Consider the following 26,009-nt stretch of genomic DNA (forward strand, 5'->3'; position numbering starts at 1 on the left):
ATGGAAACCCTAAGTCACAGACACAGTCAGGCCATGCGCCTCACTCAGTGTTACAGACCACTCCTATTTCCTAACTGGTAGTTGTGGCAACTACTTCATGGCCTACACAGGGCTGCTTCAGAGGAAGGATCACAAAATACATGGTTTTTAGCATCACAGATCCACTCAACTCAATTCCACAACCCTGCCTCACATCCCACATCAAGGCTTCACTGAGACCCACATGGAGACAAGTAACACAGAGGGACATACAGGGTCAAATGATCCCTTTATTATATTCATCCAGTTACACAGATAGACACTGGCTCGGGCAGGTCAACTGCCAATGAGGGGATAGTTTGTGTCTCTCAGAAACAAGGGGCAGTGGGCACCAGGAGAATGCAAAAGCAGGTCACTGGCTGGCGACAGACAGGAGGACTCCCAGCATCCACCGGGCCCTCCCACCCCTCAAGCAAACCATCTGTGCCCGGCCCCATCTCTCTCACTCTCTCCTCATCAAAGTGCATAGTTGCCTGGAGATGCAGCATCCCAGTGCCTGAGCAGCTGGGCCAGACACTGGTGACAGGCTTTCCCAAGGGCAGTGCCAGGCATGGCCAATAGGTGTGAGCCAGGAAAGAGGAGAGGCCGATAGGACAGGAAGTTGACTGGGGGTAACACCCAACAGCTGTGGATGCTAGGCTGGCAGCTGGATCACAGCCCTCCTGGAAGTACCAGAGGACTAAGAGAAAGGGAGCCGGAAGAAGGGAAGAGGAGGAAGAGCCTAGCCCTAGAATCTCTCAGGGTAGCAGGAGCTATGACAACTGCTCTCCATAGGGAAAACAGGGGAGAGAACCAACTAAGCCTAGGGAGTCAATAGGAAAGGAACTTTCCAGACACTCTTGGATTCTCTTACAAGGAAGAAGCTGAAAAAAAAATCAAAGCTTGAGGTGGCCTGAAACCAAGTCTTAGGGTCCTAGGCAAACCAATGTGGTATGGTTTTCCAGTCTCCCTAGCCCAGGTGGGTTTCTGTTGCAAGGAGATGAGAAACAGCCAGCTGCTCCTTGGTAAGGCCTACCCACCTCAGGCCTCATGCAGAGAGGGATAAGCTACCAGACAATGTCCACACCCTGCTTGAAAGATACAGTCCCAGGAACTAAGATCAGTCTAGAGAGAGATGAGGGTTCTAAGAGAACTAAGGAAAGGCCTAGAATCAAGTCCCGTCGTTCTCTTGAATGGAAGAGGAGGGAAGGGCAGAACACTAAACTAAAAACTAAAGGCAGAGCCTTCCTGCCCTTCCTCCCTGCCAACCAGGAATCCGACTCAGGACATTGTGCTTGCAGCTTGAACTGGGCCTGGGAGCATCTCTGCAGAATGTGTCCTGTAGCCAGGACAAGGGAGACTGGAGAGGTGAGCTACCATCTCAATGGGTCCTATTTGACTTCTCCTCGGATCTTCCCCCTTCAGACCTGGCCCTCTAACCTCTATCCTTTCTGCCAGACTCAATTAGAACAGCTACTCCTTCCAGGAATCCAGTGGTCACTCTGAGAAGCTAGAAGCCCTTCTGGGCTGGGGCCAGCCACACCTCCCCCAGCGACCAATGATGCCCTCTGTTCCACCACGACCTTTACACCTGGCAAGTGCCTCATACAAGCCAGCAGGAAATGCAGAGCAGCTCAAGGTGGATCTGGGCAGCAAGGGGTGGAAGCCAGGAGAGGGAAAAGGAGATGCCTGCCTCTGCGGGCCAGGCTTGCAGAATCAAGGAGATCAGCTCTGCATTTCCATTCCCCGGGTGTCAAGTACCAAATGGGCTCAGAATCCCCAAGCTGGGTACCCCTTCCACATCAGGGTTGGCTCAGCTCCCATGTCAGCTTCCTGGAACTGGGGAGCGGATTGGGGGTATCTGGGTAGTCTTAAAAGCAGACATAACTGAGACACCCCGCTTTAGGAAGACAACGAAAAGCGACGTGGGGAGGAAGAAGATCACGGGGGAGCCAGCTAGGGAAATGAGCACAAAGAATCTCACAATGAGGGAGGAACGAGGGGAAGAGGAGGTTGAGGGAGGACTACAGGGAGCAAGGGGGCATCTTCTCTGTCCCATCGCCTAGAACCTATCACCATGAACACTAATACTGTTGCTTCCCAATGGGACTAAAGGCAGAAATAGCTTAGGCTCATAACCCTGCACAAGGTATCAGGCTCCCTGCTAGGCCTCCCCCTGGCCTGTGGAGTCCCTGGGCCAGGGTCAGAGGGGACAACCTGATGGACGGAGGGGGCTGGTTTAGTTCTAAACATACATCTAGCACCACAACAAGAGATCGCAACTGTACATTATCTCACAAGGGGACATAGGCTTGGCTACCAATGCACAGAAACACTTCTTGTGCAGTGCAAAGTTCCCAGAGGACCCAAAAGTGGGGGCAGGGATAGACATATACATATACGTATACATATATATATATATATAACTCTGATTCTTTGTACAAAGTTGGGGAGGAGAAAAGGGAAGGGGGAACCCTGCTTGGTCACCACACAGAGGATGTGGCTTGAGCCCCCTGTCCCACTGGCCCCCAGCCCTGCCTCCTGGTGGGCTTGGCTGGCTCACATCTCATTGGAGTACGTGTAGTTGGGAGTGGCAGAATACTGAGTCTGCGGTTGATTCATGGCACCCTGAGCAGCCCCCATGGCTGCATTCTGGGCTGCCTGCTGCACATGTGGGTTCTTCCACGCTCCAGTGGTCCATTCCTCCTGAGCCTTGCTGAAACTGCCTCCGCTACCCCGGTAGAACTTATGAACCTGCAGAAGCAACCACAGGGAATGGTTAAGCAAGAGGACAGCATGCAAGGCACGGTGTTGCACCCTGCAAGCCCTAAAGGGGCAAGGAGGATCGTGATTTAAGAGGCTGTCTAGAAAACAAAAATAAAAATAAATAAAAGGCCAGGAGCGGTAACTGCCACGCGCCTGTAACCCCAGCCCTTGGGGAGACAATGGCGTGTAATTCTTCAATACATGTTGAGTTTGAGGTCAGCCTGGGTTTCATAAGTCCCTATCTCAAAAAAAAAAAAAAAAACTGAAGCTGAGCACTATGGTGCCCACCTTTAATCCCAGCACTTGGGAGGCAGAGGCAGGTAGATCTGAGTTCGAGGCCAGCCTGGTCTTCAGAGTGAGTTCCAGGATAGCCAGACAGGGCTACAGAAAAATCCTGTCTAAAAAGCCAAAAAAAATTAAAAAATAAAAAAATAACAACAACAACAACAACAAAACAATAATAATGTTTTTAAAAATTGGATGGGCAGCTATTCAGGAAACAGATAGGATCCTTTTGAGAAAAATTAGTCCTCCTTGGGGGCTGGAGAGATGGCTCAGAGATTGAGAGCACTGACTGCTCTTCCAGAGATCCTGTGTTCAATGCCCACATGGTGGCTCACAATCATCTGTAATGGAACCCAATGCCCTCTTCTGGTATGTCTGAAGACAGCTACAGTAGTGTACTCACATACATAAAATAAACAAATCTTTAAGAAAGAAAGAAAAGAAAAATCAGCTCACGGTGTTCTGCGTGTGTGTGTGTGCATGTGTGTGTGTGTGTGTGTGTGTGTGTGTGTGTGTGTGTGAGAGAGAGAGAGAGAGAGAGAGAGAGAGAGACTAGAGAGAACCTCTAGTCTCAATTCTTGTCTTCCACCTAGTTTAAGACAAGGTTTCTTGGTTTTTCTGCCACTGTGTGCATCAGGCTAGCTGGCCCACAGGTCTCCTGTCTCCATTTCCCATCTTGCCACAGGAGCGCTAGGATTGCAGGTGCTCACGGTGCCTGGCTTTACACAGGTTCCAGGAATTCACACTCAGATCCCCACATCTGCACAGCAAGCATGTCTACCCAGCAGCCCACTTGTGTGTGCTGTATGCAAACACAGAGGAGGTTCACTTGCCTGTCTGTAGAGGGCAGGGGTCAACTCCAGCTACCTTCTTCCATTGCTCTCTACCTCATGTTTAAGAACGCCTCCCCACCACCACCACCACCTCTTTCATCTGAAGCCTTCCCTTTCAGCCAGGCTGACTGGCCCTAAGACCTGGAATCTGCCTGTTTCTGCTCTGCTCCCCGGCTACAGTGTTGCAATCATTTGCCACCATGTCAGGCTATGGATTCTGTGGACTCCAACCTCAGGTCCTTCTGCTTATGAAGCAAGCCCTACCCACCATCTCCTCAGCCTCCGGAATCCTCTTGTAACCCAGACGAGGGAGGGCTTCAGGTCACAGTCCCCTCCCTCTGCCACCCCCTCACCCTTGATGTTTACACATACCATGCTAAGGGCAATGAAGGAAAAGACGGCCACAACTGTGAACATGACCGTGGGAATGAGCATCACCACCGCTGAGCCGATGTTCGTCCCAAAGAAGGAGATGGTGGCAATCCAGCCGCTGTAGGAAGAAGCCAGCTGTGGGGCTGTGATGTAGGAAAAGGGAACCCAGGAGCCATCCCAAGGGTCATCTCATTGCCACAGGGAGGAGCCACAGAGTGGCCATACTTCTGATACTCCAGAGCCCCTGAGCCAGGCGGCTCGTCCTCCCCAGCTTTCCTACAAAATCTGACACTCCTTGGCTACCCAAGACACCCCTTCCCAGGTCTCCTTCCCCTCCAATCTATGGTGAACACTACTCCACTACCACAAAGCCTCTCTTTCTATTCACACAAGCCACTCAGTGGCCAGACAGTGGTGGCACACACCTTTAATCCCAGCACTTGGGAAGCAGAGGCAGGAGGATTTCTGAGTTCGAGACCAGCCTGGTCTACAGAGTGAGTTCCAGGAAAGCCAGGGCTACACAGAGAAACCCTGTCTCAGAAAACAAAACAAAACAAAAACAAAAAAACAGAAAACAAGCCACTCAGTGCCCACAAAAGTACCTTAGCACCCAGGCAAGCAAACAGCCCAAATGCTACTCCAGCAGCCCGGGTCAGACCTTTGGCACTTACCAGACACCCCAGCCTGGAATTCCCACAGCCTGGATGATGCTGATGACCAGCTGAGCCATGAAGGTGAAGAAGAATGCCATGAAGCTGAAGGAGCTGTCTGTCCTGTGGCAGAGAAGATGGTTTGTCACCTGGGCAGAGGCACTGGGCTTCCCTGCACTCGAGCACCCAAAGCTCCTCTGGGCAAAAGGACGAGCAAACAACACAAGTGTGCTTTGAATGAGAATCTAAAATGGATGGCCTTCATTCAGAGATGAGTTAGGCCTGTGTGCGAGAAAGGGCTGTCCCCATAAAAGGACCGTCCATCCGTGGCCCATAGATTAATGGCCCTACTGGCATAGCGATACTTGGCTCTGTTGTGGGAAAAACAAGCAGCTCCATTATCAAGGAACTGGAATGCGGGTGGGTGGCTCTATAGGCTCAGAAACAGCAAGTCTCGGTGGCATAGAAAAGAGACCTTACTGACACCAAACAGTAGCTAATTGGCACATAGATGGTGAGTCCTGTCGATAAAGAGATTTAAGGCTCCATGGCACTGAAATGTATATTCTGCTGGCACCAAGACAGCCTTGTTGCTGTCTTGCAGCTCTAATGGCACAAAAAATGGAAATCCCAGTTGGCACTGGATAGATACTCCCTGGCACCCCATCAATTCATAGATAGGTATTCCCTTTGGCACAGGCTTGGATGGCATCATTGGCCCATGAATAGTAGTATCACTGGGTCTTAGATGGCTGCTTCCACTGACACGTGAATAAAGGGTTTTCTAGGTACCAAACCAGTCATTCACCACTGGTACAAGGATGGACAGCTCCACCAAGACAGCCCCATAGGCAAAACTTAACAAGAAGGGTAGACTGAAGAAGGAAGGAACTAAGGAAGGTCCCACTCCCAACCCTCTCAACCCAGCCAGGAACTCCCAGGAATCCCAAGCTCCACCTGACAGCCCCAGTCAAAGGTGAACAAGGGAAATAACAGATAAGAGTGTGGAACAGCAGTCAGAGGGAAATAGGGGTAGGAGCTGGGGTCGGCACCAACCACTTACTTGAAGGCCTTGTAAATGGGCCGAAACCAGCAGACGTAGGAGCAAGGTGTGAAGAGGATGAGCCAGAGAAAGGCCAGGCCAAAGTTGGTGGCTCCCCCGCCTCCGATCAGCCACGCGAGACAGCCCACCAGGTTCACGGCCAGCGTGACGCTGTTCACTGCAGACCCAGGAGCACATGCACACACAGAGATAGACACCAGATACACACACAGACACCAAAGTCCATACAGAGATACGTAAGTGTCCAGACATGAAGACACACACCAGGGATTCCATATAGACTCACAAATACATGGCATAAACACAGACAAGCAGCAAGATATGGACATATGTGGACATACATGCATAAATGCAAACACACACACATACACACAGAGAGAGCGAGAGAGAGAGAGAGAGAGAGAGAGAGAGAGGAGAGGAGAGAGGAGAGAGGGAGAGAGGAGAGAGGGAGGGAGGGAGGGAGGGAGGGAGGGAGGGAGGGAGAGAGAGAGAGAGAGAGAGAAAAGACCCACAAGCCATACCAATGAATACACAAGAAACACACACACACACAAGAGTATAGACTGTAAGAAAGCAAGCTGGGTGCTTGGTCAACACTTCCCCAATTCACCCTTAGGAATCTGAGAAACCCCAACAACCAAGAGTCTCTAGAGCAAGAAGAACGCAGAGCTTCTGCCCAGCAAGGCTCCTGGAAAGGATCTCAAAGCCTCAGGGTCCTATCCTAGTATGCAAGGCCTCTGGTGTGGGGGGGAGGGGTTGGGAGAGCAGTGTTAAGAATTTAGCTTAGCATGCAAGAGACCGGGATTCTATACATAAGACCACAGGTCAGCCCTTGGTCCTCTCAGATCCACAGCAATCACTAACCCCAAAGCAAGAGATCATCTTATCTTTTCTTACAAAGCAAGGACAGGAAATAGAAGGAGAAAAAGACTTTAAAACATCTTTTCAAACCACGGGGCTACCTGCCTAGCACTTCAGTGGGGCAGACAGCAGTGGCTGGGAACTCAGTCCTTGTCTGAGACATTTCTTAGACTACTATCTTCTTCCTCCAAGATGTCCTCCTTACCTACGACCCTTTCCTCTGACCTACAAATCTGGGCTGCCCTGCAGTTCCCCAAGAGCAATCCCAGTGGTGAGATCCAGACTCCTACCTTTCTCACCTCACCTAGAAGATCCTAGAACTCAGATCACTCAGTCACACCCAGCAGAGGTCTAAAGACGCTTCCTTTTACGGAAATGTTAGCACTGACACACACCTAGGTCTCAGACCTAAGAGAGCCCTTCCTCGAACACTGGATGAGGCTCCAAAGACCTGCAAGTTAACAAAGGAAGGTGGGCTCAACCTTGGTCTCAGACAACCACCTCTGCTCCACCTTCTGAATCTCAAGGCTCAGATATATCTCTCTTCAGGACAAAAGCACCTGACAGGCACCTAGCAAGGACTTAAGGAGATATTTATAGCTCTTAAATCCAGCTTCTGGACAAGATCTTCTCATGTAGGTGGAGTTCCAGGAGCCCAGGGCCAGGCAGAATGCCCCTAACTGCCTGACTATGTCACCTCTGCAGCCACACCCATCTCAGGGCCCCCATAACAAATATAGATATTCCTTGTGCATATCAGGTGTTTCCTCCACTCCTGTTGATTGCTTCAAAGTTTCCTAGAGCTTTGTTCTTACTTTTTAAAACAGCCATTTCTGTGTGTGGTGTCTGTGTGTGTGTGTCTGTAGGTGTGTGTCTGTGTGTGTATGTGTATGTGTCTGTTTGCCATGGTGCACACATGTGAAAGTCAGAGTCGGTTCTCTTCGTCCACTACATGGGTTCTAAGGACCAAACTCAGAGTTGGCCTGTTGGCCTGGCTGTTCACATAGAAAAGACACTATCCGTTATCATATTGGCTAGCATCGCTCTTTCCAGGCTCACCCGTCTCTAGCTCACTTACTCTAGCATGTATCTTGCAATTCTCCTCTCTGTCTTTGGGATGGACACCCCCTGACTCAGCAAGTACTTCTCCAGCCACGAGGCATTCGGTCTTTACTCTTCTCCTTGTCCAGCTTAGAGCCTGCAATTCTTTGTCATACTCCCTTTCTTTCTTCTTTTGAGATAGGTTCTCACTATATGACTCCGGTCGACCTAGAACTTACTGTGCAGACAAGGCTGGCATTGAACTCACAGAGATCCATGTGTGTCTGCCTCCTACATGCAGGAATTAAAGGTGTGCATTTACCCAGAATGACCTTAATGCGCATCGTTACCTGAGCTGAATGCCCCTAAGAAAAAAAGATATTGCAGTGGAGAAGCCTGAAAGGACTAGAAATTCATAGAAAACCTCAGATGACCCTGTGCATGTCTCTGAGATCCTGGAGGCTGGGTTTAGCATCCTCATCTTCTGCTACAAAGGCAAGGATGCTGACCCCACCCACCTTCCCCCAAACCCCCACCCTCAGTCCTCCTCCATATATTTTTAAAAACTGTTAACCTTTATTTTTTATTATTTATGTGTATGGGTATTCTGCCTGCATGTGTATCTGTATATGCATGCAGTACCCGTGGAAGCCAGAAGAGGGCCTAGAACCTAGAGTTATGGACAGTTGTAAACCTCCATCTTGGAGCTAGGAATTGAACTCTGGTCCTCTGAAGAATAGACAGTACTCTTAACTGCAGAGTCATCTCTCCAGTCCCCTCCTCCTTATTTAATGGGGGGGAAAAAAAGCTATCAGCTGTAACTTCATTTTCCTTCCAATAGCTACAGGCTACCCATATCTGTCCAACTTCTCCTCTTCTCACGTTATAGGGCAGGAGACCCTTCTCTGCTCATAGGCCAAGGCAGGTCATGGAACAATCTATGACCCTTTGCTATTACTGACTACTCTCCTATGACTGGCATTTTGTAAAGATGGTGATTTTTGTTTGCTTGCTTTTTATTCTCAGTCTCTCTCTCCTCTCCCTCTCTCTGGTGTGTGTTATGTATATGTGTCTATGTCCATGTATATTTGCCATAGGGAGGTCAGAGGACAACTTTTGGGAGCCTTTCTTTACATTTACCTTGTTAAGGCATGGTCCCTCTTGTTTCTTCACTTTGTACTCCAAGCTCAGCCAGCCTTCCCAGTGACCAGGTGCTTGTCTCCCATCTCTGCCTCCCAGCTTGCTCTGGACTGGGATCCCAGGTGTTTAACACCACATCCAACTTTTCTATACCTGAGTTCCAGGTATATTGGGCTTGTGGGCCAAGAGTGTTCACTCCTCCTTCACAAACTGAGATACCCTCTAGCCCAAGACAGCACTCTTTACTACTCTCTTGATACAACTGAGCACAGGTCTGAGTCAAGCAGTGCCACCTGTAAGAGAGGCCAACCACAGACACACTACAGCCTGTCCTCCCTCACATGCCTAAGCAGTATCTTCTGATTGCCCTGAGCAAAGTCAAGTCTATACACCTCATGACAGCATCATTCCACTAGCCTGCCTCAGACCATGACAAACAGGCACCTCTAAACTCTCATCCTCAAATCCTCAGAGCATTAGAACCCTACACCATACAGCTATCGGAAACCATAGCTGTACTCTCTTTCTACAATAGAGAACCTGCTGTTTGGGAAGTAGGGCATCCAAGCCAGATTCCATGTCATGTCTCCTAACTCCCAGTTGAATGCTCTTCTCTTTGAGAAACACATCAAGAAACATGAGGCTTTAAAAGAAAGGCTCTTCTCCAAATTCAGAATCTTGGCAGTCACCACAGGTTCCCTGGAAAAGTATTCCAGTGGGAAGGGGGTCAAGAAGCAAAAAGAAATAACAGTGCAAAAAGAAACCCCACTCTGAACAAGAGAGAACACGGAGAGGAAGAAAAGAGGCCTACATGAAAGAAGCTGAGGCCCAGAGGGCAAGTGGCCAGTGAAAGTGAGCTTGCCGGGACCAGCAGGGGGTGTTCCCAGGCCATGCAGATGCTACAGTTGGAAAGCAGGGTGTGCAAGCCCCCCTCCCCATGGCCAGCACTTCTCCCTCATCCCCACAGCACTCACACATCCAGAGGTAGTAGAGGCGCTTGGTCAAGCTGAGATGCTGAGGAGGGATGTCTGCCTCGAAGTCTTGGTAGAAACATGGCTTCAGCGGGATGAATTTGGGCAATGGTGGGAAGTTGTTCACTTTCTCTGTGGATGAGACACAGCACAGGGCATCACCTTGGATATCTCCCCTGGCCTCCCTTCTTGGTCCTATATGTCCCTCCTCTCCTGGCTCGACTGCCTATAGATCCTATATACTCCTGGCCTTGTGCCCTGGTTGCTCTGCTATCCCCACCTAAATGTCCCTACTTCCTGAATCGGCCACCCAAATAAATCAAAGATGCTAAAACAGCATCTATCAAGAGTACACAAAAATAATAAAAGCTGCCATGGGGTAAAGTGTTCTCCACAACGGAGAGCAAGTTCTCTGGCACAGGTGAGAGTCTGGAGACGTGGGTTCTGGCCTCTAGCTCATCGCTCGCCATTCAATCCACTGCCCCTCTCCAGACCTCAGCTGTTCAGAGGAATGGATCTAGGCCACGTGGTCCTTAAAGTTCCCTCCAACCTTGGCACCGTGTACCTCTGAACCTTTAAAAACCAGAGGGAAAGGTCTCAAGGCACAATAGTAACACCGGAGAATGGGATAGGCCGACCATGCTACGACTTGGTCAGGTAAGGCAGGGCTATCAAGATGCTCAACTCAGGTCCCCAGGTTCAAAATCTAACCTACGGCTAGATGGAGCTATGACATTCTCAGACAGACAAGCCACAGTTGGGAGTTAGGGGGACAAGTGGACAAGAGTGCACATAAAAAGCAAGACTTCTGAAGGCTAGGACCAGGGCCAGATACTGTATGCTTTTTTTCCATGTCTACCCCAGCATGGCCCCGCCTCTCCTTACCCGCCATGATGGATCAGCCAGCTCAGTCAGCCTGCTCACACCTCTTTGTCCTGACCTGAAAGGAAAGAAAGACTCGATGAGCATGAGGATCAGCACACCGTCTGCCTCAGCTCCCTCCCCGCTCCGGCTGCGTTTCTCCATCTCTGAGGCATGGCATGCTCCCATCCATCCCTACTGCGGAATGAACCCACGTGCAGCAGCTCTTCACCCCGGGGAGTCTGCATGTTTCTATCGTGCTCCTTAGTTTTAAAAGTCAACTAGCCACAATCTGAAGTCACCTGGGAAGAGAGCCCCAAATGACATTGCCTAGGTCAGGCTGGTCATGGGTGTGTCTGTCAGGGACTGACTGTTGATCGGTATGGGAAGATCCAGACCACCATTTGCTGGGCAGGTGACCCTGGACTATGTAAGTGAAGAAAACTTGCTGAACATAGGTGGTAAGCAAGCAGTGTCTCTACGTTTCCTTGTCTCTGCCCGTGACTATGGACGGGATGTAACTAGCTGATAACATTCCTGCCTTGACTTTCCCCTCAGTGATAAATAATAACCTGGAAGTATAAACATAACCAACACTTCCATCCCCTAAGTCACTTCTGGCCAGCATATTTTGTTTTGTTGTTCTATTTTGAGACAGGGTCTTACTATGCAATCCTGGCTGGCCTGGTACCCACTATATAGACTAGGTTGGTCTTGAACTCACAGAGATCACTTGCCTCTATCTCCTGAATAGGAAGGTTAAAGGTATGTACGATCAACCCCATTTGGTCAGAGTGTTTTATAATCGCAACAGAAATGAAACTAGAACCACTGTTTGCTTCGAGGCACAAAGTCTGTCCTCAGAAAACCCCACCCAGGGCTATCGAGATAACTCCGCTGGATAAAAGCGTTATACATCTGGTGACTTTACTTAGACCCTTGGAACACATAGTGGAAGAGGAGAACTGGCTCCCAAAACTTGTCCTCTCATCACATGTAACACAAACAATAGGAAATAAACAAGTGAACAAATAAACAGAAAGAAAGCTCACAGAAGGTAGGCAAGGGCATCCTATCCTCTGCCCTGCAGACTAAGCTGCCCTCCCTCCTGCCCTCTGTTCACTTAGTAGAACTTCATTATCCAGGCAGTGGTCCACACACCTTTGATCCCAGTGCTTGGGAGGTAGAGGCAGGCAGATCTCTGTGAGTTCAAGGCCATCCAGGTGCTACGCAGAGAAACCTTGTCTCAAAAAAAACAAAACAAAACAAAACAAATAACAACCCACTTCGTTCTCTGCCAGACAACATGGAAAGAGACTGAGCAAGACAAATGTGACTCATGCCCTGCACACGAAGCAGTCCATAGCCCCCTGCTGTCAGTCACATGGGAGAAACCAGCCTGCTGGGCTGGTTCATACTTGAGGCCCTAGCACTCTGGAGACAGGTGCAGTAAGTGAGAGGTGAGAGGCAAGGGACAAGGGACCCAGAGGTGAGTCTGCAGGATAAAAGGAAGAAAGCCAGATTCCCAGTCACTTAGCCCACGAGGCAAATGATGATAGCCCACAACCAGAAGCATGGGTGAGAAGTGGTCCAGGGTCCAGGGGAGCCAAGCTGTGTTGTGGCCATGGTGGGAAGACTGGCAGGCAGGGCTTCATGCCGGCATGAGTACAACGTGTCAGAAACTGAGCAGAAGCCTGCCTGGTGCATTCATTAAGTCATCAGTAAGGCTGTAGAGATCATCTCCTCTGTACTGTGTGGAAGCATCACCTGTCAATAAAAATCTGATGGCCAATGAGCTGAGGCAGGATTAGAAGGTGGGACATCTGGCAAAGAGAGGAACTCTGGGAGAGAGTCAAGCATGGGAAAAGAATCCCACCCAGACTCTGCGGAAGTAGGACCATGAAACTAAGGAAAGGTAACTAGCTGTGTGGAAGACACAGAACAGTATAAACGGGATGATGTGAGCTACAAGCTCATCAGGGAAGAGACCCAGCGTGGCCTAGGCTTTTATTCAGAAATAATAAGCCTCCAAATAGCGCCGGGCGTGGTGGCGCATGCCTTTAAACCCAGCACTCGGGAGGCAGAGACAGGCAGATTTCTGAGTTCGAGGCCAGCCTGGTCTACAAAGTGAGTTCCAGGACAGCCCGGGCTATACAGAGAAACCCTGTTTCAAAAAAAAAAAAAAAAAAAAAAGCCTCCAAATAGTTATTAAGGAAATGGGGTATGGATAGAAAAGCCCAGGCTTACATAATGCTAAAGAAAGCCATTGTGCAATCACCTGTTAGAATAGCACTCAAAGGGGACACATATGTAATCAAGACCAAAAAAACAGTCCACAGTCAAGTACAATGGCAACTCACCACTTTCTAAGCTTGGCTGATATAAAGTTTTGTTTTGTTTTGAAGAAAAACCAATCTATGATGTCAAAAACAAGGACACGGTCTGTAAGAGAGCTCAGCGAATAAAAGCCACCTCCGAGCCTGATGACGGAGGAAGTGTTAGCAGTGAATCCATCGGAGAGAAGACACCCGGCATCCTCACTATCCTTCTAACTTCTCAGTGGTGTGAATGTTTCTAAATAAAAAGTTAGAGGCAAATATGAGTAATGTCAATAATGGGTCACAAAACTCTGGAAAAGGTGTCGCCTGGCAGAGCGGCGCATACACCTTAGTGACCTCAGCACTCAGGATGCTGCGGCAGGAGAAGCACAAGGTGGAAGCCAGCCTGGGATACAGGGCCTGATGGAAGGAAATGAAGGGACCTTGGATATCGCTCAGTGGTAGGTCACGTGATTAGAATGTACAGGCTTGAGCAGGCAGGATGGCTTAGCAGGTAAAGTGCCTGAGACCAAGCCTGATGACCTGAGTTCAATCTCTAGGCCTCACATAGTAGAAGGAAAGAAACGACGCCCACGGATTGTTCTCTAACTTCCACAAGTATTCCAGGAGGCTTGTATGCCTGCCTATGTGCATGCACACACATTAAATTTAAAAATTACAGGGGGTGGGGCTGGAGAGATGGCTCTGTAGTTAAGAGCACCGACTTCTTTTGCAGAAAACTCAGGTTCAGTTCCAAGCACAGACATTATAACTCAAAACTGTCCATAACTCCAGTTCCGAAGGACTCACTGTCCTCTTCCGACCTCTGTGGAAACCAGAAAGACACATGGTTCCCAGCAGGCGTGCACATGCGTGCGTGTGCACATACACACACACACACGCAGATGAATAGACACATAAACTAAACTAAAAAAAATCTGTCTTTAAGATAGATAGAGATAGATGATAGAGAGAGATAGATAGATAGAGATAGAAAGAACGAACGAACGAACAAGGAAGGCCCGGGGTGTAACCATCAGCACCAAAAAAAAAAGTGTGTGGGAGCAAAGTCCTTTTTCATTATTTATTTATTTATTTATTTATTTATTTTAAAGATTTATTTATTCATTATATGTAAGTACACTGTAGCTGTATTCAGAAACTCCAGAAGAGGGCACCAGATCTCGTTACGGATGGTTGTGAGCCACCATGTGGTTGCTGGGATTTGAACTCTGGACCTTCAGAAGAGCAGTCGGGTGCTCTTACCCACTGAGCCATCTCACCAGCCCCTTTTTCATTATTTTTAATGTGTATTATTTTATGTGTCTAAGTGTCTTGCCTGAACATATGTCTATGTTCCCCATGTGTGTAGTATCAGAAAGGGGCATTGACTCTCCTGGGAATGGAGTGTTGGATGGTTACAAGCCTCCATGTGGGACTGTAATGGCCAAGGGTTATGGAAGAACAGTGGAGGGAGCGTCAACCCCAGATACCTAAGACATGAGATGGCAGGAGTTGACTACCTTGCCCATCCCACCTCAGAGCATAAAGCCAGCACCCCACCATCAACCCTAGCAGGAAGTTATGACCCTGACAGCTACCAGGCTACACTCCTTGTTTGATCTTATAAGATTCCCCTTCCCCCACCCTATAGCTCCTGAGTATGTAGATGACACATCTTCCAACACCCTTGCCCTGGCCAACGGCGCACAGCCACACAAATCCTGCCCCAGAGTCCCTGGCCAACTCCTCAGGGGCATGGATATCCCCTTTCCCACCCAATAAACCAAACCAGGTCCCCGAAGCTGATCCCAACTGTGTTCTTTACCCTTATCGATGGCATCCTGCACCCCAATAGGCCTGGCTATCCAAGGGGGAAGTAGGCACAGGGCAACACCACCATGTGAATACTGGGAATTGAACCTGGGTCCTCTGGAAGAACAGCCAGTGCTATTACCACTATGTCATTACAAAGTTCTTTGATAAAGCAGAAGAAATGACTGAATTTTTAAAAATCACCATTCTGGAGCTAGAGATATCACTCAGTGGCTTTCTGTACAAACATGAGAGACCTAATTTGAATCCCCAGTACCTAAATAAAAAGTTGGATATGGTTATATGCGCCTGTAACCCATTGCTGTTGGCATCAAAAGATATGAGAATCAGTGGGACTTGCCAACCAACCTAGCCAAAGCCCAGCAAGTTCCAGGTAGGACACTGTGTCTCAAGGGAATACAGTAGAGAAGGCTAGATCAGGGTGTCTGAGATCCTTCACTGGCCTCTGGGTGAACTCACATGGGCACACACATTCACACACACACCGGTAAGGACACACACACTAATGTAACACACACATACCACACATACACACCCTACCCTACCATCCCTGCCTAACAACAGACATAGCAGACACAGGCGGAGATTACCTGGCTACCTCAATCACTGTGAGGCGGTTGCTATGGAGAAGCAACTGTGCGAGCGTCACATTTTAGACTGCTTATTAATTCTGAGAGAAAAGCTATCCCTAAAATGAGAGACTCTGGCAGACCAAATGATTAAACTTAGCATTTGTGATGACAGAATAGAAATGACAATGTATCCACAGGAGGACACACAATCATCTGTGTAACATTGTTGCCAAAAAGAAATCTGAAAGTTAAGTATGAGCTGCGCATAGTGCGAGCAATAACAAGATGGAAGCAGCAGCAGGATCAGGAGTTCAAGACTAAGCTGAACTACCAAAGGTCCCATTTCACAAAGAAGGGTCCTTAGTTAGTAATGAAAAAGAAAAGAAAAAGAAAAGCAGGGCTGGAGAGATGGCTCAGTGGTTAAGAGCACTGACTGCTCTGCCAGAGGTTCTGATTCAAATCCCAGAAACCACATGGTGGCTCACAACCATCTGTAACGGGATCCAATGTCCTCATCTGGTGTGGCCGAAGACATGTGCCCATATAAATAAATAAACAACTCTTTAAAAGAAAAAGAAAAGCAGCTGTTCACAGAAAGACAACTGCCACATCGGTCTATTTATATGAGATACCGAGTCAAATTTACAAAAATAGAAAAATAATTAAAGAAGGTAATCAACGGGGGGGGGGGGGNNGGGGACGGACAAGAAGAGCTTTGGGAGGGTCTCTGATGCAAGTAGGTGGGACAAGCCATGAACTCAAAGGTGGTAAGAAACTGATGCAGGCAAGTGCAGGGCCTTGGGATGCAGTGGGAGTCTGTCCCATGCTCCCATGGCCACTGTACTCGCTGGAATGAGAGGCAGGAGGCGAGAGCAGGGCACTCGGCAAATGGGCCGTCAGAACACAGTCTACGTGCTCTGGACAGTAACTCGGAAAGCTGTGGGAATCAGGACACCTCCATGGTACCTGCTCCTGCAAAGGAAGCAGCTCCAGATCTGAATACAGGAAGGTCAGATAGGAGTTAGCTGGGGAAAGGAGTGAGGAGAACAGAAGAGGCCAAAAGAGCAGTGGCCTCAGTTATGCAAGGAATACAGGGGCAGAGGGACAGAAAGCTTCAGGGGAGGGAAGAAAGGACAGGTAAAAAGGCTGCAAGAGGCTGGAGGGAAGGCTCAGTGGTTAGGAACACTTACTACTGCTGACCCCAAGTTCAGTTCCCAGGCAGCTCAGAACCTCCTGGAACTCCAGCTTCAGGAGATCCAACAGCTTCCGGTCTCCTTGGGCACGTGTATGCACATGCGCACACCCATACACAGACACACACGTGTACGCATTATTATTATTATTATTAAGAGGTGGGAAGGGATGAAAAGGAAGTGGGGTCATCCCTTTCTCGAAGGCTGTGGGCAAGGTCTGGCTTTGCCCTTAAAGCCACGGGACACAGTGAAGGATTTTGTCCTTCCAAAAACAATTAAAAAAAAAAAAAAAACACAAAAACCCTCAGTCTACTTTGGGGTTGGTTGGAGGGTCAGTTGGTTTTAAACAGGTTATCACACTGTATCCCTAGGCTGGCCCAGGACTCACTATGTATCCTAAGCTACCTTCAAACTCATGACAATCTTGCCTCAGCATTTGATGAGATAACAAACATCCCCACCACAGGCCCAACTCAGCTTTTATACAGCCAAAAAGCTAAAATTTTTATCAGAAATAAATAAAACTCTGAGGGGTGGGGAGATAGCTCAGTGGGTGAAGGCGCTAGCCACACAGATCTGAGGAAAAAAGGAAATTCCAGAATCTACTTTCTCTGCACTCATCCTTAAACTGCCTAACCCTTAGACATCTCAGTTTTGTTAGTTTTGTAGTAGAATCTCATGTATGTTAAGCAAGGACTCTCTTCCTGAGCCAAACTCCTAGCCCCAGATCCTTTGCTTCATTTAATGTATAGCTATAACTATATCACAAACATAAGATCGAATATGCTGTGTCATATTCTGATTTTTCTTTTCTCTTTTTTTCTTTTTTTTTTTTTTTTGAGACAGGGTTTAAATGTGTAGCTCTGGTTGGCTTGGGCTTCTCATAATCCAATGTTTTCTTCTCATCTTCCCCCCACCACTCCGGCCCCTTAAATCTGCAAGAAATCTTGTACTTTATGCATGCAATGCCTGTAGTTGCCAGAAGAGGGCATCAGATCTCCAGGACTAAGAGTTACAGCCAGTTGTGAGCTGCCATGTGGGTGCTGGGAATTGAACCCATGTCCTCCTGAAAGCAGCCAGTGCTTTTAACCACTGAGCCATCATCTCTTCATCCCCACTCAATAACATCTTATAAAAATGTTTCAATGCAACTCTCTTGAGAAGCCTATACCCAGACTTGGGTGTGGCCTAGCCTTTCCCTAAGTGCCCCTCTCTCTTAATGTTCATGCTTAGGGCTATGTTCAAATCCTTTCTTAATAAACTCTCACTTTCTCTTTCCTTAAGTGGTATAAGGTGATCTGTGAAAATGGTCATCTCTACCCTGAGTCACAGAATCATGGCATCAGTAGCTTCACACTTTTGTGCTCACTTTAAGAACTCACCCATGAAAATGCTCAAGGTTTCCAGGCATGGTTTCCAGGGCATGCATATCCAGAAAGCCAACAAGTATCTCAAAGCTGTCCCTTTAGAATAGCAGTGAGCATCATTCTGAAGGCCCAGTAGCAGAGTCAGTAGATGTGCACAGGCCAAGAAGCGCGAGTGGGCGCGGGGTCAAAGAGAATACTGAATTTTGTTTTGTTTTGTTTTTTGTTTTTCAAGACAGGGCTCCTCTGTATATCCCTGGCTGTCCTGAAACTCACTTTGTAGACCAGGCTGGCCTCCAACTCAGAAATCTGCCTGCCTCTGCCTCCAGAGTGCTGGGATTAAAGGCGTGCACCACCACACCCGGCTACTGAATTTTTTTTTAAATATTTATTTATTTGATGTATGTGAGTACACTGTAGCTGTCTTCACTCATACCAGAAGAGGGCATCAGATCCCATTACAGATGGTTGTGAGCCACCATGTGGTTGCTGGGATTTGAACTCAGGACCTTTGGAAGGGCAGTCAGTGCTCCCAACCGCTGAGCCATCTCTCCAGCCTGAATTTTTTTTTTTTTTTTTAAAAACAGATTTGGTGACTCATACTTTAATCCCAGCACCTAGGAAGTGGAGACAAAAGTTTCAGGAAGTTTAAGGTCATAGTTGGGCTATGTTTTGAGTTTGAGGACATCTTGGGCTATGGTGGGGGTACTGGTCTTGCAGGGGACCTGAGTGTGCGTCCCAGCACCCACATCAGAAAGCTTAGACCCTTGAGAAAGTCTAGACATCCAGAAATCTGGCCCCTCTGGCCTCCTAGGGCACCTATGCTCACATGCACATACCTGTGCACAGACCTACATACATAATTGAATAAATCTTTCCATAAAGCAAAACTATAAGAAGCTCATTCCTGTAGCCCTAGCACGTGGGAGAGCCTCAAAGAGAAGGGGTAAGGAGCGAGCACTTGCAAAGAATAAAGCAGAAACTGGTATGGCACCTTTAATCTCAGCACTTCTTCTGGAGGCAGAAGCAGGCAGACCTCTGTGAGTTCAAGGCCAGCTTGGTCTACATAGCTAGTTCCAGGACAAACAGGGCTACATAGAGAGACACTGTCTCAAAAACCAACCAAACAGCAATAACAAAAGGAGTAATACACAACCTAAGGATTTCAACCCAGATTCTTGGAGGGTTTTTTGTGGTTTTTTTGGTTTTTTGAGACAGGGTTTCTCTGTATAGCCCTGGCTGTCCTGGACTCATTCTGTAGATCAGGCTGGCCTTGAACTCAGAAATCTGCCTGTCTCTTCCTCCCAAGTGCTGGGATTAAAGGTGTACGCCACCACCACCCAGCCTCAACCCAGATTCTTTAGTCATCCAACATAGCCAACTGGGCAAAATACCCAAGATGCACCACTGTCTACAGAGACCTCATGACTGGCTCAACACATGCATAAGCCCCCCTGCCACACTGAGAGGATTCTCACCGAAGAGGAACAAAACGGTCCTAAGTCAGTAAAGGAAGCAAAAAGGTCTCTCGGAAGAAACAAGACTTTACTGCATGAGGAATGAATTCAATGTAAAATAAATACAAACAAGTAAAACAAAAATGAATCCTAACTCTATTTCAAAAAAAAAAAAGGAGGGAAGGAAGGACGGATGGACGGACGGGCATGTGGCATGGCAGTTCAGCGGTGAAGGCCCCTGCCATCAAGCATGACAACCTGAGTTCCCTAGAACTCACACGCCAGAAGAAATAAACAGATTCCTGAAAAAAAGTTGTTCTCTGGCCTTATGTATGCTGGCCTATGTATGTCCTCTGGCCCTTAAGTATGCTATAGCATACACACACACACACACACAAATAAATGAAAAAAATACACAAAAGATTTATTTAATGTGTTGGGTGTTTTGCCTGTGTGTATGTCTGTGCACCACAAGTGTGCAGGCCCTGTGGAGGCCAGAAGGGAGTGTCACATCCCCTGGAACTAGGGTTGTGTCACATCCCCTGGAACTAGGGTTACCATGCGAGTTCTGGGAACTAAACGAACTGAACACAGTCCTCTCTGGAAGAGCCGCCAATGCTCTTAACCACAGAACCATCTCTCCAGCCCATACAAATATTTTTAAAAGACTTTAGTTCATGTGTGTATATGATTAGCGTGCACATATGTATGTACAACAGATGTATACCTGGTACCTGCCACCGCCGCCGTCAGAGGGCACTGGAGCCCCTGTCACTGGAGGTACAGATGGTTGTGAGCCACCATGTGGGTCCTGGGAACTGAACCTGAAAGACTCCCTGAGGAGCCCCTCGCTCAGGCCTGGGGATAATAGCAGACCCCCAAGATCTCACAAGAGACCAATATTGGTTGCTGGGAAAGAGTCGGAAAATCTCCTCCCCAGCAAACCCAAGTCCTCTGAAAGAGCAGTCATTGCTCTTAACCACTGAATCTCCTCTCCAGCCCCAAGAAAAACCTTTTTAAATAAGGAAATAAAAACTTTCCTATTAATGAGTACAGATCTATCTTAATCTTTTTAATGACTGGCCAACTGGGTCAACAGTGGCCATGGCCACAGAGCAGTCAGGTGTGACTTGGGCTGACCCGACAGTCAGAAAGTCACAGTGTCCACGAAGCAACAGAGTGAGAGCCATGCTACCAAGAAACTGGGAAAACCTGAGTGAAAAAAGAGATGTGTCAAGGAGCTGAAGGGATGGAAGTGGCTAAAACCATAGCAGGTGGCTCCCACATGTTGGCCCCAGAGGACCCGACGCCTCTGACCTCCAAGGCACCTGCACTCACGTGCACATACCCACAGGCAGACACACACACCTGCACACAATCAAAAATAAAATCTTTAAAAAAAAAAAAAAAATCCAGGCTTGATGGTGCATGCCTATTGTAACTGCACTTGGGAGGAGAACGCAGGTGGCCAGATCCCATCTCAAAAGCAAACAAGGCAAAGCAAACTGGGGCTGGAGCTTTGTCTACGCCACAAGGTTCAGGGTTCAATCTCCAACGCCCTACAGAATGGGTGTGGTGGGACACACCCAAAGTTCCAGCAACAAAGGCAAGAGGGTTCTAGGTCATTATCAGCTACACAGTGAGTTACAGACCATCCTGTGCTATAAAAGACCTCCCCATGCCTACCTCATAACCTGCCAAAAAAAAAAAAAAAAAAGGCTAAGTCAACCCTGGGCTACAGAAGGAGACAAAACTACAACAGCTATGACACTGGGTAGGAGGCTTTCTTCCAGGTCATGAAACACAGCTACCTTAACAAACCAGGAGGAAGACATCAAAGAAAGCAGGGTGGAGGCTCAGGAGGCAGCAGTGAGGGACATGATTGACAGGCAGTGGTACTTTGGGACATACAAAGGGTCAGTATCCACTGTAGTGTGTAAGGCTTTCCACAAGGACCCTCCTTGCTAGAATTCAAGAGATGCATGAGAAATGCCCAGAGTGGCAGCACATGCCTATAATCCCAGCATTTGAGAAGCAGAGGCAGCAAGATCAATATGGGTCAGACAGCAGTCTGGGCTACATGATGGGACCCTGTCTCAATAGAAAAAGAGAAAGGAAAAGAAAAGGGCTGGAGAGATAACCCACATGTTAAGGGTACTGCCAGCTCCTCCAGGGGACCAGTTTCAACTCCCAGCCAGCACCCACATGGCAGCTCACAACCGTTTCTAACTCCAGGGTAGGGGATCCAACACCCTCTTCTGGCCTCCAAAGGCACCAGGCATGCAAGTGATACACAGACACACAGGCAGACAAAACACCCACACCATAAAATGGAAATAAAATGTTAGAAGTTTAGCGGTCTTACTTTTAAAAAAAAAACAAGTGGACAGGAAGAGGGCAGGAACAGGGGCATGGCTCCGTCTCCCCCATCAGAGCAGGAACAGGGGCATGGCTCTGTCTCCCCCATCACCCTCATCACCTGAATCCTGAGTAAAGGACTTTGGGCTTACAGTCCAGGTTGAAAGATTCCTGCCATGGGACAGACTGGAGAGCAGATGAGAGTGAGGAAGACTTTCTAGGTGTTTTAGCTGACATAAGGTTATGACTAAGACAGGACACCCTGGTGAAAGCAGGCTCACACTGCCCTGATCTAACCTTTCTATATTCTGAGTGGAGCATCCAGAACAGGATCTGCTTCTCAGCAGGACACACAGGCAAAATGGCCCAGTGATTGAAGGCATGGAACCCAAGGATGTGAGCGACCATATGCCAGTGAGAACAAGATGGGGTGGCTGAGGGGCACTGCCTTCCCCAAATATAGAATGGGATATGGAATGAGAACCTGTTTCCAAAATCAAGGCCTCCAGAAAAACAAGGTAGACAAGTAAGGAAGTGGAGGTAAAAACTAAGTCATAGGAGCCTCAAGGGAGGATGCTCCCCCAGCTCTCACTGCAGCCTGACCCTGATCACAGGCCTCAAGTCATTTCTCCAAGGTGAGCAGTCAGTGACAGAGAAGTCCTAAAGTTGTCAGTGAATGATCCAAGGCAGAAATCTAGTCTGTTTCTGAAAGGAAGGACTCAGAGGGGCTGCAGGAGGCTGAGATCACAGAACCAGAAGTCTGCGGGTCCTTTGTCCTTAGGACAAGGCTACCTTTTTCTTGGAGAAAGGAGTGGTATTGGAAATGAAAGAAAGCACTGGCTTTTATAACCAAAACTCTTAATGGAGGATTAGTATCTGCTCTTCAGATGAGAATCTTTTGTAATTAGGGGGTGGGGGAGCAGGTTACACCACTTCTGAAAAATGTGGGCTTAATAAAGCATCTTATTATCACATAAGATACCATACGTAACTGAAATTTTGGGTAGGTTAGGTTTTAGTTTGTTTTGACACAGGCTCTTGTTAGGTATCTCTGGGTGGTCTGAAACTCACTATTTAGCCCAAACTGGCCTTGAAATCTCAGCAATCCTACCTTAGCCTCCCAGCTGCTGAGTACGGGCACTCACCAGCACACCTGATCCAACAGAACCTGAGTGAAGGTAGTTTACGAAACCCAGACTGCAACTCATTCAATTCCTTAGTGTGACTGGTCCTGCAATCGTAAAAATGAAAGTCGGTGGTAAATGAAAGGAGGGCAAGCCTGGCCCAGGTCCAGCCAGGGGCCTGACACTAGTTCCAAGTGTTCTCAGCTTGCCAACAAGAGCCCCTCGTCTCTGGCACAGAAGTGGTCATTCTTCTGTTTGCCTACTGGCTAAGACAGACGTTTCTACTTCCTGCTTGACCTCTGACCCTCGTCTCCTGATCTCAATCCCATCTGCAGTCCTGAAGCCCAACGCTATGAATCACCCTCAAAACCCAGCACTCTCCTGGGTGTGCTATCATCGTGCTGCTGCTAATGCTGTGGTGCCCTCCTGTAGGCACAGATCCTGCACCTGGCATTTTGAAGCTTTATGCCAATCATATACAAATCCCTCCTCCCCGCTACCCTCTTTCTTTACCACAGGCTGAAATTTCTATACATACAACATTTTAGAGAATACCATGTCTAGTCACCCCCAGTGACCCCAAACCAGCAGCCTATCACTTAACCCTATCACGTCCCATACCTCCTCTGGGACCCTTCCCAAACATCGCTGTTCTGCATCCTACCACATAAATTCTAAAGCAGTCACTGGTGCTTAGCTCATCCATCCGGTCTCATCTTCCATCCCTCACAGGTGGAGGCTGTTTTGTTTTAATACAGAGCTTTGCTCAGTAGCCCAGGCTGATCTTAAATGCCCAGTAATCCTCCTGCCTCAGCCTTCTAACTGCTAGGATTACAGGCATGTGCCTTCCTACTGGACGCCACACAATCTGGAGGTTGAACCCAGATGTTAATTTGTTCTATTTCTTAGTATGAAGTCAGGGGACAGGCCCTGCAGTAGGAAAAATCAGGTCCATGGTGGAGAGAAGATTTCAGATCAGGCCAGAGCAGACTGAGCCCCACACTGAGCACACCCACCGCATATTTAAAAGACTTAAAGCTTGGATATCCTCCCCAGGAAGACTAGTGCCTTCCCCTAAAGAGGCAAAGGCCAGCACTTCTGTTGAGCCAGCTGTATCACTTCCTTCAGGAACGCTTCAGACCCCAAACTGACAGCCAGGCAGGAAGTGTATCGTGGAGAGGAACTCTGGTGGAGAGGAGGCCTGACAAGCAGAGAGGAAGAGGGAAAAGGGAGAACTCAGAGGGTTCTCTTAAACAGAACAAGACACTTCCTCAAGGGAGGTTACTACTTAGTCCACTTATCTTGTCCCTAGAGAAAGTGTTAGCAGAAAGATACCCAGAGAGGGGTATCAACGTGTTCAGCAGTGACCAGCCAAAGAGGGGGCTAAAGAGACAACCACACTGGGGGAGAGATGGCTCAGTGATTAAGAGCCCTGACTGTCCAGAGGACCAAACTTTCCCCAGTACCCACATGGCAGCTTACAACCATTTGTAACTCTGTGGGCTCCAACGCTGGGTCTAAGGACACTGCACATACAAGCAGGCAAAACACCCATATATATGTATATGTAGATTACAATTTTAAAACATAAAGGAAAGAAAAATAGAAATGGCCACAAGTCCCAGGACTCCTAATCCCCTCTACTAACACTCCATTTTCGATGGCCCATTCCTGCCAGGGTTCTCTCTCAGCAATGGAGAACTGGTCCTATCTCTCCAAGTTTCCACAGACGCTAAACGAGCAACCCCAAGCAAAATCTCTCTGCCAACCGTGGCCCTGCCAGAATCATCTCCCTCTTTCACAGTCCTGATGGAGAAGACATAATGGGTAACGCACGGGTTGCACATTTCTCTAGACCATCCCTCCCACACACACCACAGACAGGCTGGGGTGGAGCAACAGCGCTTCATGCCCACCTCTGAACTTTGTCCATTACCACCCTGAGATGCCCTCTCTCGCCTCTACCTCCTTCCAAATCCCACCTCCAGAAAGTCTCCTCCTGACAGCTGCTGCCTCTTGTCTCTGTCTCCAGCCCTGGCCTTTGCTGAGCTCCTCAAGTCGGCCTTTAACAACCAATTATCAGTCCTAGTCTTACTTGACTCCCCCAGACTCCAGATCAGGAGAACCCCAAGGCAAGGACGGGGATTGGTTCTTACACATCTCCCCTCCTTCCTCGTGACTGACTGGTGCTAATGCTGGATGCGCTACATCCAGCACCCCCATCCCACTCCCCAAAGCCCTGGTGGTATTCGGGCCCTAGGGCAGTGCACCCATCCCCCTCCTCCAAAATCCAGGCTGCTCAGACCCGCGGTACAAAGGTCGGCCTTTCAGGGATGAGTACAACTTGGGTCCACCTGCAGGTGCCTTTTGTGATACCACGGTCACCAGATTCCAGACGTTCCCATCCCCGGCCGCATGCGCCATCCCAAAAGGAGAAGGCCGGCTTCCAGGGAATGCCAGGTGGAACTCGGGGTTTGTGGGGTGGAGGGCCCAAAGCCCAGGCTCCATCCAAGGGCCTGACGTCACCCAAATCCCGGGCTCCCTCTGCGGGGACAGAGGAAAGAGGAAACCGGGATGGGGAGGAGGATTTAGGGGTGTACAAGGAGCGCTTACCACCCCAAGCAGGAAAGGTCACCTCGACTCCCCACCTCTCCAGAAGCTCGACCTGCCCCCTCAAATGAAGAGGGACGCTTTGAAGGCAGAAAATTGGAGCCGCTGACACCTCTCCAACCCAGCTTGCAGCTTCCCCGCAGAGCCCTCCTCGGGTCTCCAGGCCCAGGACTCACCAGTCCCGACCGCTCGGCTGCAGAAAGGTAGTCGCGCTACGCCGCGCTGAGCTGCGCTGCACTGGGCGATCAGGCGCGGAGCGGGCCGCGAGCGGCTCCCGGATTGGGGGCGGGGAGCGTGTGCGCGCGTCCGAGGCGGG

The 26,009-nt window shown here is 48.8% G+C and overlaps 1 protein-coding gene across 5 annotated transcripts; it reads right to left on the minus strand.

Moving 5' to 3' along the window:
- Positions 1 to 249: 249 nt before the first annotated feature.
- Positions 250 to 26,009, minus strand: Scamp5 (secretory carrier membrane protein 5). 5 transcript variants are annotated; one of them, XM_029482028.1, is made up of 8 exons: positions 25,870 to 26,007; positions 13,222 to 13,435; positions 10,886 to 10,940; positions 10,004 to 10,132; positions 5,988 to 6,144; positions 4,946 to 5,047; positions 4,275 to 4,392; positions 250 to 2,772 (listed from the first exon to the last, which is right to left on the minus strand). In XM_029482028.1, the coding sequence occupies exons 3-8, from the start codon at positions 10,890 to 10,892 to the stop codon at positions 2,578 to 2,580; spliced, it is 708 nt and encodes a 235-aa protein (XP_029337888.1). In that variant the 5' UTR covers positions 10,893 to 10,940; positions 13,222 to 13,435; positions 25,870 to 26,007; the 3' UTR covers positions 250 to 2,577. The 5 variants fall into 5 exon arrangements, with proteins under 5 accessions (XP_029337888.1, XP_029337889.1, XP_021027336.1 ...); XM_029482029.1 differs by lacking the exon at positions 13,222 to 13,435 and adding an exon at positions 23,105 to 23,190; XM_021171677.2 differs by lacking the exon at positions 13,222 to 13,435.

The sequence above is a fragment of the Mus caroli genome, chromosome 9 (assembly GCF_900094665.2).
Source record: "Mus caroli chromosome 9, CAROLI_EIJ_v1.1, whole genome shotgun sequence".
Taxonomy (NCBI): Eukaryota; Metazoa; Chordata; class Mammalia; order Rodentia; family Muridae; genus Mus; species Mus caroli.

What these genes read in the sequence shown, in the direction of transcription:
- Scamp5 (XM_021171677.2), bottom strand. An exon ending in CCTCTACTACCTCTGGATGT is followed by an intron (nt 6,145 to 10,003) that starts GTGAGTGCTGTG and finishes CTGGGTCTGCAG; the next exon opens with TGAACAGCGTCACGCTGGCC. An exon ending in CCTTCATTGCCCTTAGCATG is followed by an intron (nt 2,773 to 4,274) that starts GTATGTGTAAAC and finishes TTGCTTCTGCAG; the next exon opens with GTTCATAAGTTCTACCGGGG.